General features: G+C 41.1%; 1 protein-coding gene across 1 annotated transcript in view; it reads right to left on the bottom strand.

Annotated features, from left to right (window-relative positions):
* KIF5B (kinesin family member 5B) overlaps nt 1-15,981 on the bottom strand; it is a 44,095-nt gene extending 28,114 nt beyond the window's left edge. The window contains exons 1-2 of the mRNA XM_004588452.3: nt 15,406-15,981; nt 9,241-9,328 (exon numbers count right to left, since the gene is read on the bottom strand). Coding sequence (XP_004588509.1) covers nt 9,241-9,328; nt 15,406-15,531 — 214 coding nt within the window. The 5' untranslated portion in view covers nt 15,532-15,981. The remainder of the gene's footprint in view (nt 1-9,240; nt 9,329-15,405) is intronic.
* Between the last annotated feature and the right edge of the window lie 377 nt (nt 15,982-16,358).

The raw sequence follows: 16,358 nt of genomic DNA on the forward strand, positions 1-16,358 counted from the left end.
ACCCATCTAAGCAATCACTTTCTGTTGGGCTCAGATTACTTTCTGTGGTTAATTTAGAAGCAAATTAAATCCCAAGGTTTATAATCAACCCTCTCTTATCAAGGACATCTCAAATGTCATTATATTTATACTTCAAAACTTTATGGCATATAAAAGAAAAAAATCTTTTGCCAATTTAACACACAGATATGACTGGCTAAACTTCATAAACCTGTACTACTTTCCTCCTAATCCCACCCATAAAATATATTAACATGTTCAATCTTATCTCAAATCATTCACAAAGTTTTTGCAGGCTAAACTTTCCTGACTTATTGTTCCAAGATTTGCCATTAGGTATATATTTTAAAAGATCCTTAAAAAAAAAAAAAGACAGTAACCAAACAGGGTGACATTTTAATTTCCACTTTTAGGGGATTTGCTTTGCTTTTCGTTTTTAGGTTACAAGAATGAAAATAAGAGTTGCAACAGACTCTGGAGTAGAAAGTAAAGCAGAGAGAAAACTAGCTCCTATTTTTATCATTTATAAAAGAAAAAAAAGAGAGAGAATACAATATGGCCACAATTAACTATACACCATATTTCCCAGAGAAACAGTTACTTATCAGAAAAAGACACTGATACTTAACTTCCCTGGGAATATTTTAAGAAGAAAAGCACAAACCACATCTACAATGATGGCCAAGTTCTTCCACTAATTTAGAAGAAATCATCTGGGGAAAAAAGCAAGACCAGGCCTCATGGCTCAATGGCTAAATCTTCACCTTGCAAGCACTAGCATCCTATCTGGTTGCAGGTTCGTGTCCAAGTTGCTCTACTTCCCATCCAGATCCCTGCCTGCAGCATGGGAAAGTAGTCCAGGACAGCTCTAGGACTTGGGACCTTACATTCAACATGGGAGACCCAGAAGAAATTCCTGGCTTCTGGCTTTAGATCAGCTCAGATCTAGCCATTGTGGCCATTTGGGGAGTGAGCCAGCAGATGGAAGATCTCTCTCTCCTTCTCTCCATAAATCTGATCTGTCTTTCCAATAAAAATATCTTTTTAAAAAAAAAGTATTAGACATATTCTCTGCTTCAGATTGTTTAATCAGTCACAGAAAATATAAACATAAAAAAAGCGAATTTTTGTTAGATTTTTCAAACAAGATTTATTTATTTTCATTTGAATTGTAGATTTTGCAGAGAAGACAGATGGAAAGAAGTATTCCATCTGCTGGTTCACAACAGCCAGAGCTGAGCTAATCTAAAGCCAGAGGACAGGAGCCAGGAGCTTGTTCCAAGTCTTCCACACGGGTGCAGAGGCCCAAGGACTTGGGCTATTCTCTGTTGCCTTCCCAAGCCATAAGCAGGGAGCTGGATTAGAAGTGAAGAGAGCTAAGACTAGAACTGGTGACCATACGGGATGTTGGTGCTGCAGGCCAAGGATCAGCCTGCCAACAAGCTGGCTCTTCATTTTTTTTAAAAAAGGTCCATTCACACTAAGACCCAATCTGCTACTACAATAGGTATATTGAGTAAATATTTGTTAAAAGTTCTCAAACTATATTTGCGCTATATAAAATTATATACAGAGGCTCATATGTGATACTTCAAGGCTAACTTTAGAACGTTAATATTTACAGAGATTATGCAATAGTCAACATTCAAAGGTTTACTGAACACCCACTAAGACAGAGGCTCAGCTCTGGGTACAGGAAACAGAACTAGGAAAGCTGATTTCTAGTTAAACTATCCATCCTTATAGTAGTAACATTTTTATCCATTAGGAACATGGTCATCTTCTGGTATCACGAGGGGATTGGTTTCAGAAGCCCTAAGGATATCAAATTCCTTGGATACACTGATTCTCTATTCAGTATTGACACACTCTAGATACAATCTCTCATACATCTCTAGGAGATTGGGGGGGCATAGCCAGCATCCCATATGGGTGCCAGTTCCAGTCCTGGCTGTTACGCTTCTGATCCAACTCCCTGTTAACGGCCAGGAAAAGTAGTGGAGGATGGCTCCTGCATCCACATGGAATACCCAGTGAAGCTCCTGGCATTGTATTGGCTCAGCTCTAGCCGGTAAGGCCATTTGGAGAATGAATCAGCAGACAGATCTCTCTCTCTGCCTTTCCACTCTTTGTAAATCTGTCTTTCAAATAAAAATAATTTTAACTGAACACAATGTATTGTTCAGGGAATAATGACAAGGAGAAACACAATCTCTGGCTTAAAGTTACTTCCTGCTCCCAGAAGCAAACACTAATTTTGATCGTCAGTGGCCTTTGTTCTATTGCATTCCATGGTTAATATTAAAAGAACAGGGCAAATAAATTTAAAATAAAACTACCTGTTCAGTACTGAAGCATTTTTGGAGTATTTTGACTGTACATATTTACAGATGCAGAACCCTAGATACACAGATCCAACTATAATCACTTTCCCCCACCTCCATATGGTGTTCTGTGGTGTTTTCATCTCTACATTATAAAAAAATTTGAAAGTACATGAGTTGGTGCCATGGCACAGTACATTATGTCTCCTGGCTGCTACATTTCCAATCCAGCTTGCTGCCGATGGTCTGGAAAAGCAACGAAGAATGGCCCAAGTCCTTGGGATCCTACATCCACATGGCAGATAAAAGATTCTGGCTCCTGGATTCAGGATTCAGAATGGCTCAGTTCTGGCAGCTGTGGCCATTTGGAAAGTGAATCAGCAGATGGAAGATTCTCTGTCTCTACTTTTCAAATAAATCTTTAAAAACTTCTAATGTACAGAAAAACTGAACTGTAAGTGATCACGCTCATCAGCACCAAGGTTCTACCACTAACTTTTTATCATTTTATTATACTTTCACCTAAACACTTCACTATGCATACAATATCATTAACTGAAACTAAATGTGACATTTTTCCTGAGACAAAAGTTACATAATTAAATGCAAGTCTCTTAAGCAGGTACTGTTTTATCTTCATTGTTGCTGTTTTGATGGTGGAAATGATAAATCCTACTCTGTGCGGCCTTTTAAGATTAGCTCAGGTTTTGCTGCTCCCTTTAGCAAGCAGCCCACATAAACCTGGGAACAAGTTCCATCCTCTATGTTTCTGCATTCACTCACAACATTTAGCACCGTAACTGGAGATCATGACTGTCTCTAAGCCTTAGCATGGAGCCTGGCACTCACGGACCTCAGTGCTCATTCCACGGTCACAGCCTTCACTAACACAGAACAGTCCTAAAACCTCCTTCCCTCTTAATACACACTTCAGTAGTTCCTGTGAGACATGGCCAACTATAAGCTTATCATTACTTATTTCAAATTTTATAAACAGAACACATAAATGAAAGAAACCCCCAAAACAGCTGGTGAGCACGTCATCTTTTAATAGTCATTTAATGTCTCTGAACTTAAGTGTCCTCATCAGCAAAGCGTACGTTTATGGAAAGACTACAAAGAAGAAGTTGTCACATAAAATTTTTGCTAATATGTGAGAACTTTCAAAGTCCCAGGCTCCTGGCTATTGTAAGCATCTGGGTAGTGACCCAGTAAATGGTCTTAGCCCTTTCAAATAAACTAGCCTTTCAAATAAACTAGCGAGGAGGAGGGGAGTGAGGAGCAGGGCGAATGTGCAGGTACCAAATCCCTTTCCTATTATTAATGTATTTAATCTTCACAGAATGCCAGGTCTGACCATGAGTCCCACTTTACAAACTAGGACACTGAGGGATCTATAGCTTCACACCTAATAAGGTGGAGCTGGAACAAACCCCAAAGCGCTGACTACAGAGACACACTCTTAAGCACTGTACTTAAGACAAAGATGTCACAAGCAAGTTTGATTTGATGTCAAAAATGTTCGAGGAGCAGTCATTGTGCGGCAACAAATCAGGCCACTAACTGTGACACCCACACCCCTTTTCAGGGTGTCTACTTCAAGTCCCAGCGACACCACCTCCAATCCAGCTTTCTGCTAACCTACACCCTGGGAGACAACAAATGATGGCTCTTGTACTGGCATCTCTGCCTCGCCTGTGAGAAACCCAGGTGGAATTCCAATCTACTGGTTTTGGCTTAGCTCAGCATTGGCTATCGCAAATATTCAGGGCAGGCATGAACTAGCAGATAAACATTAAGCTATCTGCCTCTGCACTGTAGCTACAAACAAAATAAAGAAAACATTGGGGTCTGGCACGGTAGCCTAACAACTAAAGTCCTTGCCTTGCATGCACCGAGACATCATATAGGCATCAGTTTCTGTCCCACCAGCCCTGCTTCCCTTCCAGCTCCCTGCTTGTGGCCTGGGAAAGCAGTAGAGGACAACCAAAAGCCTTGGGACCCTGCATCCACATGGGAGACCTGGAAGAAGCTCCTGCCTCCTGGCTCTTGGCTTCAGATTTACTCAGTTTTGGCTGTTGTGGCCATTTTGGGAATGAACCAGTAAATGAAAGATCCTCCTCTCTGTATATCTGACTTTCCAATAAAAAAATAAATCTTTTCAAAAAATGCTAAATTAAATAGTGAAATTTAAAAATTTTTTGAAGTCCATCCTTAGTTTTTCCCTCACAAGCATTTTTCATAAACTTTGTGAAGACCTCTATTTGCATGGATTTCAATTTGTTTGCAGCAAAATAAACTTTTAATTCCACTTCCCATAACTGAAGTTCTCTCGTATTCTAAAGGAACAGAAGACCTTAAATAAATACATGGCAGCTTGCATCTGGAAAAATCAGAGGCAGATACAGGGAAAGACAGCGCAGGTCAGGAAGCCATGTAACAACCCATAGAACCTACCAGGGCATGGTAGGATGGCTGGTATGCGAAAGGCACTGAAAAAAAGACAAAACTAATTCAGTGCAAACAAGCTTACGGAAATCACTCACAAAGAGTTCAAAACAGAACACAGGTAGTGAACCTTGCTTGAAAGAAACAATTCGATCTAATGAATCTACAAAAAGGGGACAGCAACAGCCCTATATGTAAACTAAAGCAACCTCAGCTGACTGCTAAGGGTCCAGAAAACACTATTTGCTTTCTAGCAATGTGTACATCAAATCCAATGTCAGTCTCTAAGCATGGACTCGTCTAATGTGTTGACTAACAACTGCCCCTATTTCAACAATGTATTTCAGGGGTCATCTATTCTCACACCTGACTAGGCACCTAGCACCAACCCGTGATGCCATCTCTCTCTTTAAATCTATGTCTGGGGCCCAGCGTGATAGCTCTGTGGCTAAACTTCTCACCTTGAACACACTGGGATCCCATATGGGCGCCGGTTCTAATCCTGACGGTCCCACTTCCCATCCAGCTCCCTACTTGTGGCCTGGGAAGGCAGTCAAGGATGGCCCAAGAACTTGGGTCCCTGCATCCACGTGGGAGACCCAGAGGAGGCTCCTGTCTCCTGGTTTCAGATCAGTGTAGCTCCAGCCATAGAGGCTGCTTGAGGAGTGAACCATCAGATGGAAGATCCTCCTCACTGTTTCTCCTCCTTTCTCTATATATATATCTGCCCTTCCAATAAAAATAAATAAATTGGGCCCGGCGTGATAGCATAGTGGTTAAAGCCCTCACCTTGAATGCACTGGGATCCCATATGGTCGCTGGTTCTAATCCCAGCGGCTCTGCTTCCCATCCAGCTCCCTGCTTGTGGCCTGGGAAAGCAGTCGAAAACGGCCTAAGGCGTTGGGACCCTGCATCCACGTGAGAGACCTGGAAGGAAGTTCCTGGCTCCTGGCTTCAGATCCGCATAGCACCAGCTGTAGCAGCCGCTTGGGGAATGAACCATCGAATGGAAGATCTTCCTGTCTCTGCCTCTCTTCCTCTCTGTATATCTGACTTTCCAATAAAAATAAATAAATCTTTAAAAGAAAAAATAAATAAATCTTTAAAAAATTTAAAAAAAAATCTATGTTTGTAGAGGCAACTGTGTCACAAGGCTCCATTCAAATGGCAGAGAGCATTTGGGTGAGGACAAAAGATGACCTTGTCCTACAATAAATTGCAAAGCTGGGAAGAGGTAATGGACTGAAATGTCCCATTTTAACATTTGATGGGAATCAAATGTTATACGTAAGAATACCTTAGACAGAGCTTATCCACAGCACATAAAGCAAATGGTGGTAGCCGGTATCTGCTGTGCATTTAAATCCTCAGGCTGCTTCCTATTTTGCAGAAGACACAGGACTCAGACTGGCCAAGTCACTTACCCAAAGTGAAACAGAGCCAGTATTTCACTGTAGACCTGCCTGATTCCAAGGCCTCAACTAATATTCAATAGATGGGAACTCTGATCCTGATCTTGGCTCCAAACAGTAAAGCAGGAACATGTGAATGAACTAACTAGAAGGGACTGAAATTTTGAGAAAAGGGGGAATTAATTTCAGGAAACAAATGCCATCTTAGAATTATAAACAGTAATTTTTTAAAAAAGGAAGAAAAATAGTAGCTGCATGGACCCAGACACCAGGGTAACAATTATTTCAAAAAGTAAGAAACATAGAGACGAACATACATTTAAAAAACTATTAACGAAGGATGCACAACAGATAGATAAAAATCACAAAATAGGGGCTACTGGTGTTGAGCAGCATGTTAAAGCCACCACCTGCAATGCCAAGATCCCATAAGGTGTTGTTTCAAGGCCAGGCTGATCCATTTTAGGTCCTGCTCCCTACTAAAGCACCTGGGAGAGCAGTGGAGAGCACGAGGACCTGGCCTCTTCACCTGTAAGAGACCTGGATAGGGTAGGCTCCTGGTTTCAGCCTAGCCCGATTCTAGCCACTGCAGCCATTTAGGGAGTGAGTCAGCAAATGGATATTCTCTTTATTTCTAATTATTTTAAGCCAACCAAAGAGGTACCAGAATAAGAAAATAAAAGTCTAGGATAAATCGCAAAGCCAAGCTAAATAAACTAAAATAGAAATTGAGGCCCTAAAAGATCCTTTCAAACCATATTCAGAAAAAGAATAAATTTACACTGCCTAGAAGACAATCAAATGATTATATTAAGTTGAGACATTGCTATTTCGTTGCCATCTTCCACATACACGATTTTCAAAACAAAAATACTGTTAAGAAACTTTAAAGTTGATACGAGCGGGATCACAATGAAAATATGTTTTTAAATGACTCCAAATTTCTAGTTATAACAGCTAATTGTTAAAAGCCAAACAGACTGAAGGAAGCAAAGAGATATGACTTGCAAATGTTCTACTCATTTTCAAAAGGAGAAAAATTATAGATTCTAGAACTACAGACAACTATAGCAAAATTTCACTAAGACAAAAGTATGGCTTCATTTCCTACTTGGCTAGTCACTGGACTGTTTTGGGGGTGTATCTGAGTCACGCATCATAAATTCACAAGAAAGTCCAACTTTTTACCCTATTTTTGTGGTTATGTTGACAAACTTATGCAAACAACACAACTACAAAGTCAACCCTGAAGTTGACTGACAATGTGATTTTAATTAATTATCAATAGCCTCATTTAGCTTTTAGAAGATTATGCTAAAGGAACCATACCCCATTAAACATTTTGTAAAATGATTCAGAACAATATTTACAACACTTCAATGTCTTTGTCACCACAATACACTTATCAAATAAACTGACACCCAAATTAATGGGTCCATCATAAGATAACTATAAAAACAAAACTCAAAATGCAATCAAGAGCTAAAATGAATGAAATAGAATCCACACTTTAAATTCTAGAACTCCTATGTGAAGAACTGACTTTAAGTATTTACCTTCTGGGCCTGCATTGTAGTGCAGTGTGTTAAGCCACTATCTATAATGTTGGAATCCCAAACTGGCACTCTGAGTCCCAGCTGCTCAACTTTCAATCCAGCTTTGACAATATGTTTGGAAAGACTACAGAAGATGGCCAAGTGTTCGGGCCTCTGCACCTAAATGGAAGACTTGGATGGCCTGGCTCCTGTATCTGATCTGACCCACCTCTAGCCACTGTGGCCATTTGGGGAGTGAACCAACAGATAGAACATCTCTGTCCCTCATTCTCTATAACAAGTAAATCTATTACTCCTTCTGATACTCTAATCCTTTCTAGTACTCTAATTTCAACCAACACAAGAACCCAATGAAATCTCTAACACCAATCCTTCAGCCTCTCCCATATGCCTCTTCTAACTTAGCCATCTCAGATTCCAAGGTTTGCCACTATAATCACTCTCTCGATTATATCCTCAATTCTCCAGCCCTTCTCTTTCTTGTATGCACCTAACAAGACTCCAAATGGATAGATTCAATTCTTCTGACAGCTAACCTCAAGTGGGTCCTTAATGCTGCCTGACAGCACTGCTATGTTATCCTAATTCGTCATTTCACATATTTTCCTATTATTTCCTTCCTGCTTCTGACCCAGGGATGACTATCTCTTCTGTATCACAGACAGTATGTAATCAACATGAATAGAACATTTACATTTACCCTCCATTGCATATATCAAGCAAACAGAAACTCTCCTATTACTAGGATGTGCTCCTGCTTAACCCTAACTCATACTTTTATACTAAATTCCAACTCCTCTAATCTACTGACTGCTACAAGACAGATTTTGCCTCAATCTAAAAAGCATGTTTAAACATCAAGAGCTGTCAAAAAATGGAATAAATCATAAGTAGCTACTTAAATGTTAAAATTCCTTTAATAACAGAAAACTCTGTAGTAACTATGCAGCACCTCCAGATAATTACTTAACACTTTCTCCAGCTCTAGAGTTATAAGGTTTTAGAAAATATCCCAGTAAGTGAATAGTATTAACTGGAATGCATCCTTCTCACCATTAGCAACCTCTATTAAATTCTGCAAGGATTCCTCTGCTTACTTAAAGTTTTTAGGGGAACAAATAAAAAAGAATGGAAAAATAATAGACTGGCAATTTCCAATATCACAGAAAGCTGTCTAGACATTTTATTTTCATTTTTCACGCTGTTCTATTTCTACAACTGCTACCTTAACAACTCTCCTAGGATTACCTAACAGAAATGCATCTTTCAAGAACAAATGAGTAATGTAATTCCTATAACACCTCTAGTAGACCCCACATATAATCAAATCATTGAATTTGGGCAACACTTACTAGTGGTGACCTTTTAATAATTCAAACAACTTCGGTTTGCAACTAGTTTAGAAGAATGGGACATTAAGAGAAAAAGGTAATTATTGAGGGAGGAAGATCACTAATGAAATTCTATTTACTGTTGAGACAACAGGTTACACATATTTACCTTTAACAATCTTCTTTGCACAGTCATTATATACTTGTTCTTGAGATGTGGTTGATTGGAACACCCGGTCAAATGCATAAGGCTTGGACTGAAAAAAAAAACCAAATTGTTTCAGCTACATTATTAAAGATAAGCCAGTATTTCTAAGCTCCCTAAAATACACTATCAGGTATTAAATCTTCAAAAAGAAAGAGTGTATTGACTACCATCACTTCATGTGACTGATTCTTTTGAGAGCATGTAATTTTGAGGGTCACCATATACAAGTCCAGCAGGATAAATTGCACAAAAACAAGAAAATCTAGTTTATTCTGCAATATTCCCAGGGCCTACAACAGCAATTACAATGAACACTGCTGCAATAGCCACTTAAACATGGCAGAATGCATTCTTTTTTAAAATGAGTATCCACTGTTAGTCACTGAGATTCTATAAGGCATCTTCAAACGCTCATGAAACATGTGCATTATGAAAACACAATGCAGTGATTTCAATTTTTTCTTGGTTAAAAAAGTGTCATTTAATTTCATTTTCCATTAGGTTCCCTGAGATTTTCCAATACTAATGTCATTTTCACAATAAGAAACTAGCATCCTGAAAGGCATAAATGTTGTTAATGGTAAAATTAATTTCAAATTCAGGCCTCTTTCTGCTAGTCCACTGAACTTTTCAGGTGATTCTGACAAGTTTTCCTTCTTCCATTTCATAAATATTACAGATGTAAGACACAATGCTAGAATGACAAATTCACTGTTTACGTTTGTGAAGCTAAATAAAAGTGGAGACAAAATTAGACAATTGATTAGAACAGACACACGCAAATGAGTATGACCAAACAGCGCTGCCAAGTCTATGAGACAGAATCTAGGGGAGAAGAGAACAGTATCAGGAAAACACTCTTGCAGAGGGATGCTCAGGGAAAATTTAAAACGTGAGTAACAGCATTCAGATTTCTGTCATGCCCTTCAGTATTAAAGAGGAGGAAGGAGATTTTGCATGGAAAAACAGGCATCAGAAAAAAGATACCTGAAAATTATGAGGCAGAAAGGAGCTCGCAGTATTCAAGAAATCAAAGGAAATTAAGTTTCAAGTCCAAAAAGTAAAGATTAAATGCAAATATCAACACAGTAAAAAAGATAGTACTTTATTTTGAAAATAGCTTTTACCTCACAGACCCCCTAAAAGGATCCTGGGACAACCTTTAGACAAATACTGATACATTGTGAGAAGAAACCAGAGGCAAAAAGGAAAAAATCAGAATAGTTTCCATGGAAGCCAAAAGAATTTTTAAGGAGGTCAGAACACAACTGAAAAGTATCCAATGACAAAGGTCAGACTGCAAAGGCCTGACAAAAGACTGGGAGGTAACCAAGCAGAAAAGAAAATCTGGCTGTAAGTCTAAAATTTTCTAAAAACAAATAGGCAAGACCTTAGTAAATTTAAATGCAGGCGAGGACAATCTAATAATCGGACGGCAAGAGGAAGCATCGGAAGAAAACCAGAGGCAAGGGGTGTCTGAGTATTTCTAAGCTTCTGTCTACTTTTTTAGTTTCTTCTAAAGGAAAGCAAGTCTAATATTACACCAATCCTGTCTTCCTAGGGTCCCTGTGTGGAGGGCATGGTCCCTCAGGATGGCGTATTACACATGCTGTTGCATTAGGTCATCAGCACTGAGCAGTTCTCCTGAGATTCCCCCAGAGTTTGTTCTCTCCAGAGGCTGGTTACACACAGAGCTAAGTCTGTACACTCCCCCCCTCCCCCTTTCTCTACTTCCTGCATCCAGGCGTAACTGGCTTGCTCCTGTAGTTGCTATCCACTGGGAGGTGATGCTGCCAAGAGGGAACCTCAGGAAGCCTGCACTCTGCAGTCTGGACTCTAACCTCACAGAACCGTGAACTAAATCAACCTCTCCACAAACAACTTGAAGTGACAGAAAACCAATACATGCCTAATATCAAACAGACACAAACTGGGGGTGGAAGAAAAACCTTAACACTAGCTCTGGGATGAAGACATATTTTTCAGAAGTCTTTAGTTACCCTCCCCAAAGCTTGGAATAACGGTAAGTATGAAGCAAATACTCATAATCGCCCAAATTCCCTCTCCCCTGCTGCCTCCCACTGTTGGTAGTCTCCTGGGAACCAGTGGTCATAACACCCAGCTCTGGATAGCACGGAGCCTGTGGGGAGGTCACTGAGAATGGGGCTGTTTTTCCAGTGGAAGGGGCTGTCTCAGCTGAAACTGCCCTTTCTGCTCCTACAGTGGCTATGGAGAGCTGCTGCATTAATCCCGCAAACATGATGATGAAAAGTCAACAGCTTCTTCCGCTAAGGACCACAGGGTAACAGAATCAGGGTTTTTTGTTATGTGAGAAAAGTAGCTTCTTATTCAAGGTTCTTACTTGTTTTCCCTTTACAGTCGAAAACATTTCTGATGAATATACTAAGATGACCCACTTAACCATCAATTTAAATTGTCATCAATGACAGATTACTCTTTAGCTATGATATACATACAAGTATTCTTTTGCTAACAGACTATGAGACATTAAGATTCAAGTGTGGCTAAAAAAAAAGATTATGTTTCATTGGTTATTCAGGGCCTACATATGGTGAAAAATTCTGAAAGCAAACACATGAAAATAACCATCACCATCCAGAGGTAAACCAAGGTAATAACAGCTTTCCTATGCAAAGAGAAAGCAATTTCCCTCTTTATCCATCCTGCAAACATTTCTTTCGTTACTGTATGATAGCAGATACTATAGATGAACAAAGCAATTTAAGAATACTGAAAACTGTAGGGCTTGACAAGTAAGTACAGGATAAAAGCTGGGTAGTGTTGACTAAGCTCAGAAGCTATAATATAGTAGGATGCAATATAGCTCATCAAGTACTGTTAACTGCACTTGATCTTAGCCAAAAGGCCTAGAAGTGGTAAGTACTGTTAACTGAACTGCAATTAGGCGGTATCTAGGCTTAAAGACTTCACAACCTGGCAAAGAAGTCAAGCGATGGCAACTAGCCTGAATATACACTGAATAACGGGCATGCAGAAAATATCAAAGTAGAAGTTAAACAACGGGCAATCCTAATTATGTCTACAAGAAACAATTTAGTCAACAGAAAATAGTAAGAGAACCAATGCAAAGTGTCCAAAATAAGCAAAAATCTTACTAATGAAAAACAAATAGAAAGAACAATAACACTACTGAGTGTTGCCACATTTTAATTTTTACACGAATTAAAAAATAGTGCCTCTAAACCATTTACAAAGAGATGTGCTTGAAATAATGGGCAATAGCCACCTCAAAAATAGCTGTTTAGTAACACCTCATGGCAAATATAGCAATCACCACACCCTTACTAAAACAAAATAACAACATGGCAATGATTAAAAGATAACACAAACAAAATAAGCTGGAAATGAGTGACTATTTTTACAGGTTACAACACTGCTTGAAAAAGACTTTGTAAAAATAAACAAACAAAAACTCAGTATCTGGGTGTCTTGGTTTTAAAAGCCTTGTTCTTAGCCTTGAAGTGTACATTATGTCTCTTTAACTATCTGCATCTTCAAAAACACTCAGTTTCCAACTTCAATTTTACAAACTCCAAATTGCGTGCATTCACATCCCACTTGGGCTTCAAGGCAACAGACCAAGCAGGAGTGAAGTTCATCTGAACTGCAGCCATGCCTAAGATTTATCAAGCAAAGTGATAGCATTTGAGTTTGCACAGAGCAAGCTCAACACCAAATTTGGCTATGAAGGACACCCTGTCAGCAAGGACACATCTTTGTCTAAATTCTAAATAGTGATCTTTTCACAAGACTGTGTCTTGTCAGAATTTTTCTTCCTTAAGTACTGATTGTGGACTAGTTCTTTGCAACTGTAAAGTTATAGATGATAACTCCAACGCAAAATCCATATCAACCCGACATGGGAAATCACATTTTGCTTTGGGCAAGCAACTGAGCAAGATGATCTAATTAGTTTTTATTTCCTTCCAATATCAATGAATTACAGGAGCCTGTTTTTAGTTCTAGCAGTCCCACTACAGTATGCCATATAAGGATTAAAGATTAGCAGTGATACTGAAAAGTCAAATGCGCAAGTACTACTTGTATGATGCATATATACATAAATAACTGATTTTTGCAATTTCTAGTAAGCTCATATGAACTACATGAGTTGTTTCCCTTATCTTCTCTGCCTTGTGAATACCAGGTTTTCTAATTTAAAATAAATATGTGAGCTATATTTGTACTCAGGATATTCATTTGCTTCATTTCAAGGGATATTTTTAGCACTTACCAAACACGTCAATCACAAATAAGTTAAAAGCTATGCAATACAGAGAAAAAAAAGACGTAATGTCATCACTTAACAGGAAAAAGTTTGAATGAAGTATCAAGAACTGAAATTAGAAGAAAACCAAAAGTCTTTGAGCACTGATAATGCTTGTAATTCAGTAACAGCGTAAGCTAAAATACTTTAAAACCAGAAGACTGTACAAAATGTTCTGAAATCATGTTTAAGATCATTAGTTTTAAAAGCTGCATTGCAGTAATTCAGTCTCAGAATCCAATAAGAGAACAAAACAAAGATGATTTTCTAATTTCACTCCTCCTAACTGCCTCTTTGAATTCCCAAACAACCATTTAAAATTAATTCATTTATCAGACTTGCATGTCACTAACCTGGCTATATACATAACTAGTTTCTGAAAATCATGAACTAGACATATTTCCTTATATTTAAAGCTGTCACTTAGTAGTAACGTATTTGTGTTTATAAAGCACCAGACTAAACTCTTACCAATTTACCTAAAGGTTCACAAACCTTTGATTGCTGAAAAATCAATCACCTATCCATTATTTCTACTATCTTGTAAATGTGCTCAACAGTACTAGAGAAAATTCTGAAGCAAAAACAAAACTTGCACATTTAACTTTTCCAAAGGAAACAACCTAAAATAAATGCATGGGTCCCGTGGTAATTGCTTCATTTTCTTATAGCTGTCTTCGCATTTTAGTTATATTTGGGGCACAACAGAAGGTTCCCTTCCCATTCAACCTTAATCCAGTTTGTGAATCCTAAATTTTGGCAGTCCAGCACAAAGAACCATAGTGAAACTTAAGAGATTTGTGTAAACACACACAAAAATCTGGAGAAATGAGAGGCTTAACACAGCGTGTAGAAGGGAGGGAGGGTGCTTTGTCGGGTCAACCACCGGTGAGGTTGACTGAACCACAAGAAACGAATGGCCTCAACTTCTGTCAACTAATCCAGCCCTTGCAAGCTTCTCCTGATTCCCTGCAAAACACAACAGGCTACAGGAAAACGAGCACCCGCTTAACTTCTCCACCTCGCATGATGTCATTTATAGTGAGAGAGTTTCCAGGGAACTACCAGAAAACCGGCCCAACCTCTTCACATCGGAGCACTCAAAGCTGTTGGTGACCTCACAGCTTTTCCCAGCCACACATTCACGGTGTAAAAGTGAACTCTGCAAAACCTGCATAGGTAAACCCTAAGGAGGCACAGTCCTGCCCCCTTAGGGTTTATTTTTTTTTTATAAGCTTTTTTTTCCCTTCACCATACTTGGATATATCAAGTTAACGCTGTATGCGTTGTTTTCCTAGTTGGTTAGAATGAGATTCTGGATCTTTCTGAGCATGTTATTTGACCCAATTCAACTCAGCTACCTCTTGTAGCTTCTCCTTCCTTCCTCTGCCAAGGAAAGCTCCAACATCCAGGTTTTCTGTCTCTGTAAAAGACTTCAGGTAAGGACTGGTCTCGTAGACCATCACTTTGTGGCTCAACTTTGGGGAACTCTCAGGGGCTGTGGTGAAACGTACGTTTAGTAATTAGTCCCCAACGCAAAGAGCATCCAAGCATCCAATTCAGCATAGGCAAGCTCAGGTGCTCCGGCGCCCCAGGTCGGAGTATGGTAGGGATGTCCCGGGCTGGGATAGAGCGATTTCCTGCTCCCGGCTTAGGGGCGACCCTGGCACTCCAGTCTCCCTGGGCCCCGGGGACTGGAATTCACCCAGTGCACCCCGGCAGGCTGGGGACCCCCCAGCCTTGCTCTCTCGTTCCGTCTGCACCCCGCCACTTCCCCACCCAGCCGGGCAGGGGGGAAACGGGGGTCCCTCACTCACCGCGATCACGACCGTGTCGTCGCCCTGAAACTTGGCGACGTACTTGTCGCCGCGGTTCACTTCAGCCTCGTTGAGTGGTCTGAAGCGACACATTACTTTGATGTTGCACTCGGCCGGGTCCGCCATGTTCGTGGAAGCCGGGGCCCGAGGCCGGGGGCCACTCCCCGCCGCTCAGTCTCGGCAACAAAAAGAAAAAGCCGGGGGCGCGGGGCGGGCGCCGCCGCGGAGCGCCTGGGGTCCCGAGAGCCGTGAGAGTCGGCGGTCACGGGGGGCGGCGACCGGAGAAGCTGGGGCTCCGAGCACCGGCAGCCTTCGCCCTGAGGTTCACTTCCGACCCGTCATGGCAGCCATGGCGGCAGCCGGGGACAGCGTCCGCGGCTCCTCAGGAGCCGTCTCCCTCGCCGGCCTGCGCAGACGTCGGGGTGCTGGAAGGACCCCGGAAAGCGGACCCCGCCTGCTTCCTCAGAAAGACCAGCCCGGCCCACCCGTCTTTCCACTAGTTCGTCCGCTGACCGGTTCGCCGGCTGCGGCCCGATCACCTCCAGAGGCCGCAAATGGGCAACTGGGCGGCGCGGGCGGCGACTGCGCAGGCGCGGTGGGCCCCCGCGGCCCAGTCGGCCAATCAGCGCGCGCGCTGGAGGCCGGGGCCGCGCCGTCAGCCGGCGGGGTCGCGGATTCAAGTTTGACTGGAAAGCTTCGCGAAAGGGTTGTGGGACGCCGGGCGGCGGCTCCGGGCCCGCAGCGCTAACCTCCGTCTTACTGCTATAGCTTGTTTTCAATGAGCGTTTTAAGGGAGCGTTTCCTTTCACTTTTGTTCTGAGGAGGACAATTGAAAGTTCCCTGGCAGTCCTCCTTTAGAACACGTTGCTCTGAAAACAGGTTTGAAAAAAAGGGTGGGACTTGGCTCTCTGGTTGAAGTCGTTGTGCCTTACCCCTTCTCCCCAGTGAGTTGA

Source organism: Ochotona princeps, chromosome 10, assembly GCF_030435755.1.
Source record: "Ochotona princeps isolate mOchPri1 chromosome 10, mOchPri1.hap1, whole genome shotgun sequence".
NCBI classification, from domain to species: Eukaryota; Metazoa; Chordata; class Mammalia; order Lagomorpha; family Ochotonidae; genus Ochotona; species Ochotona princeps.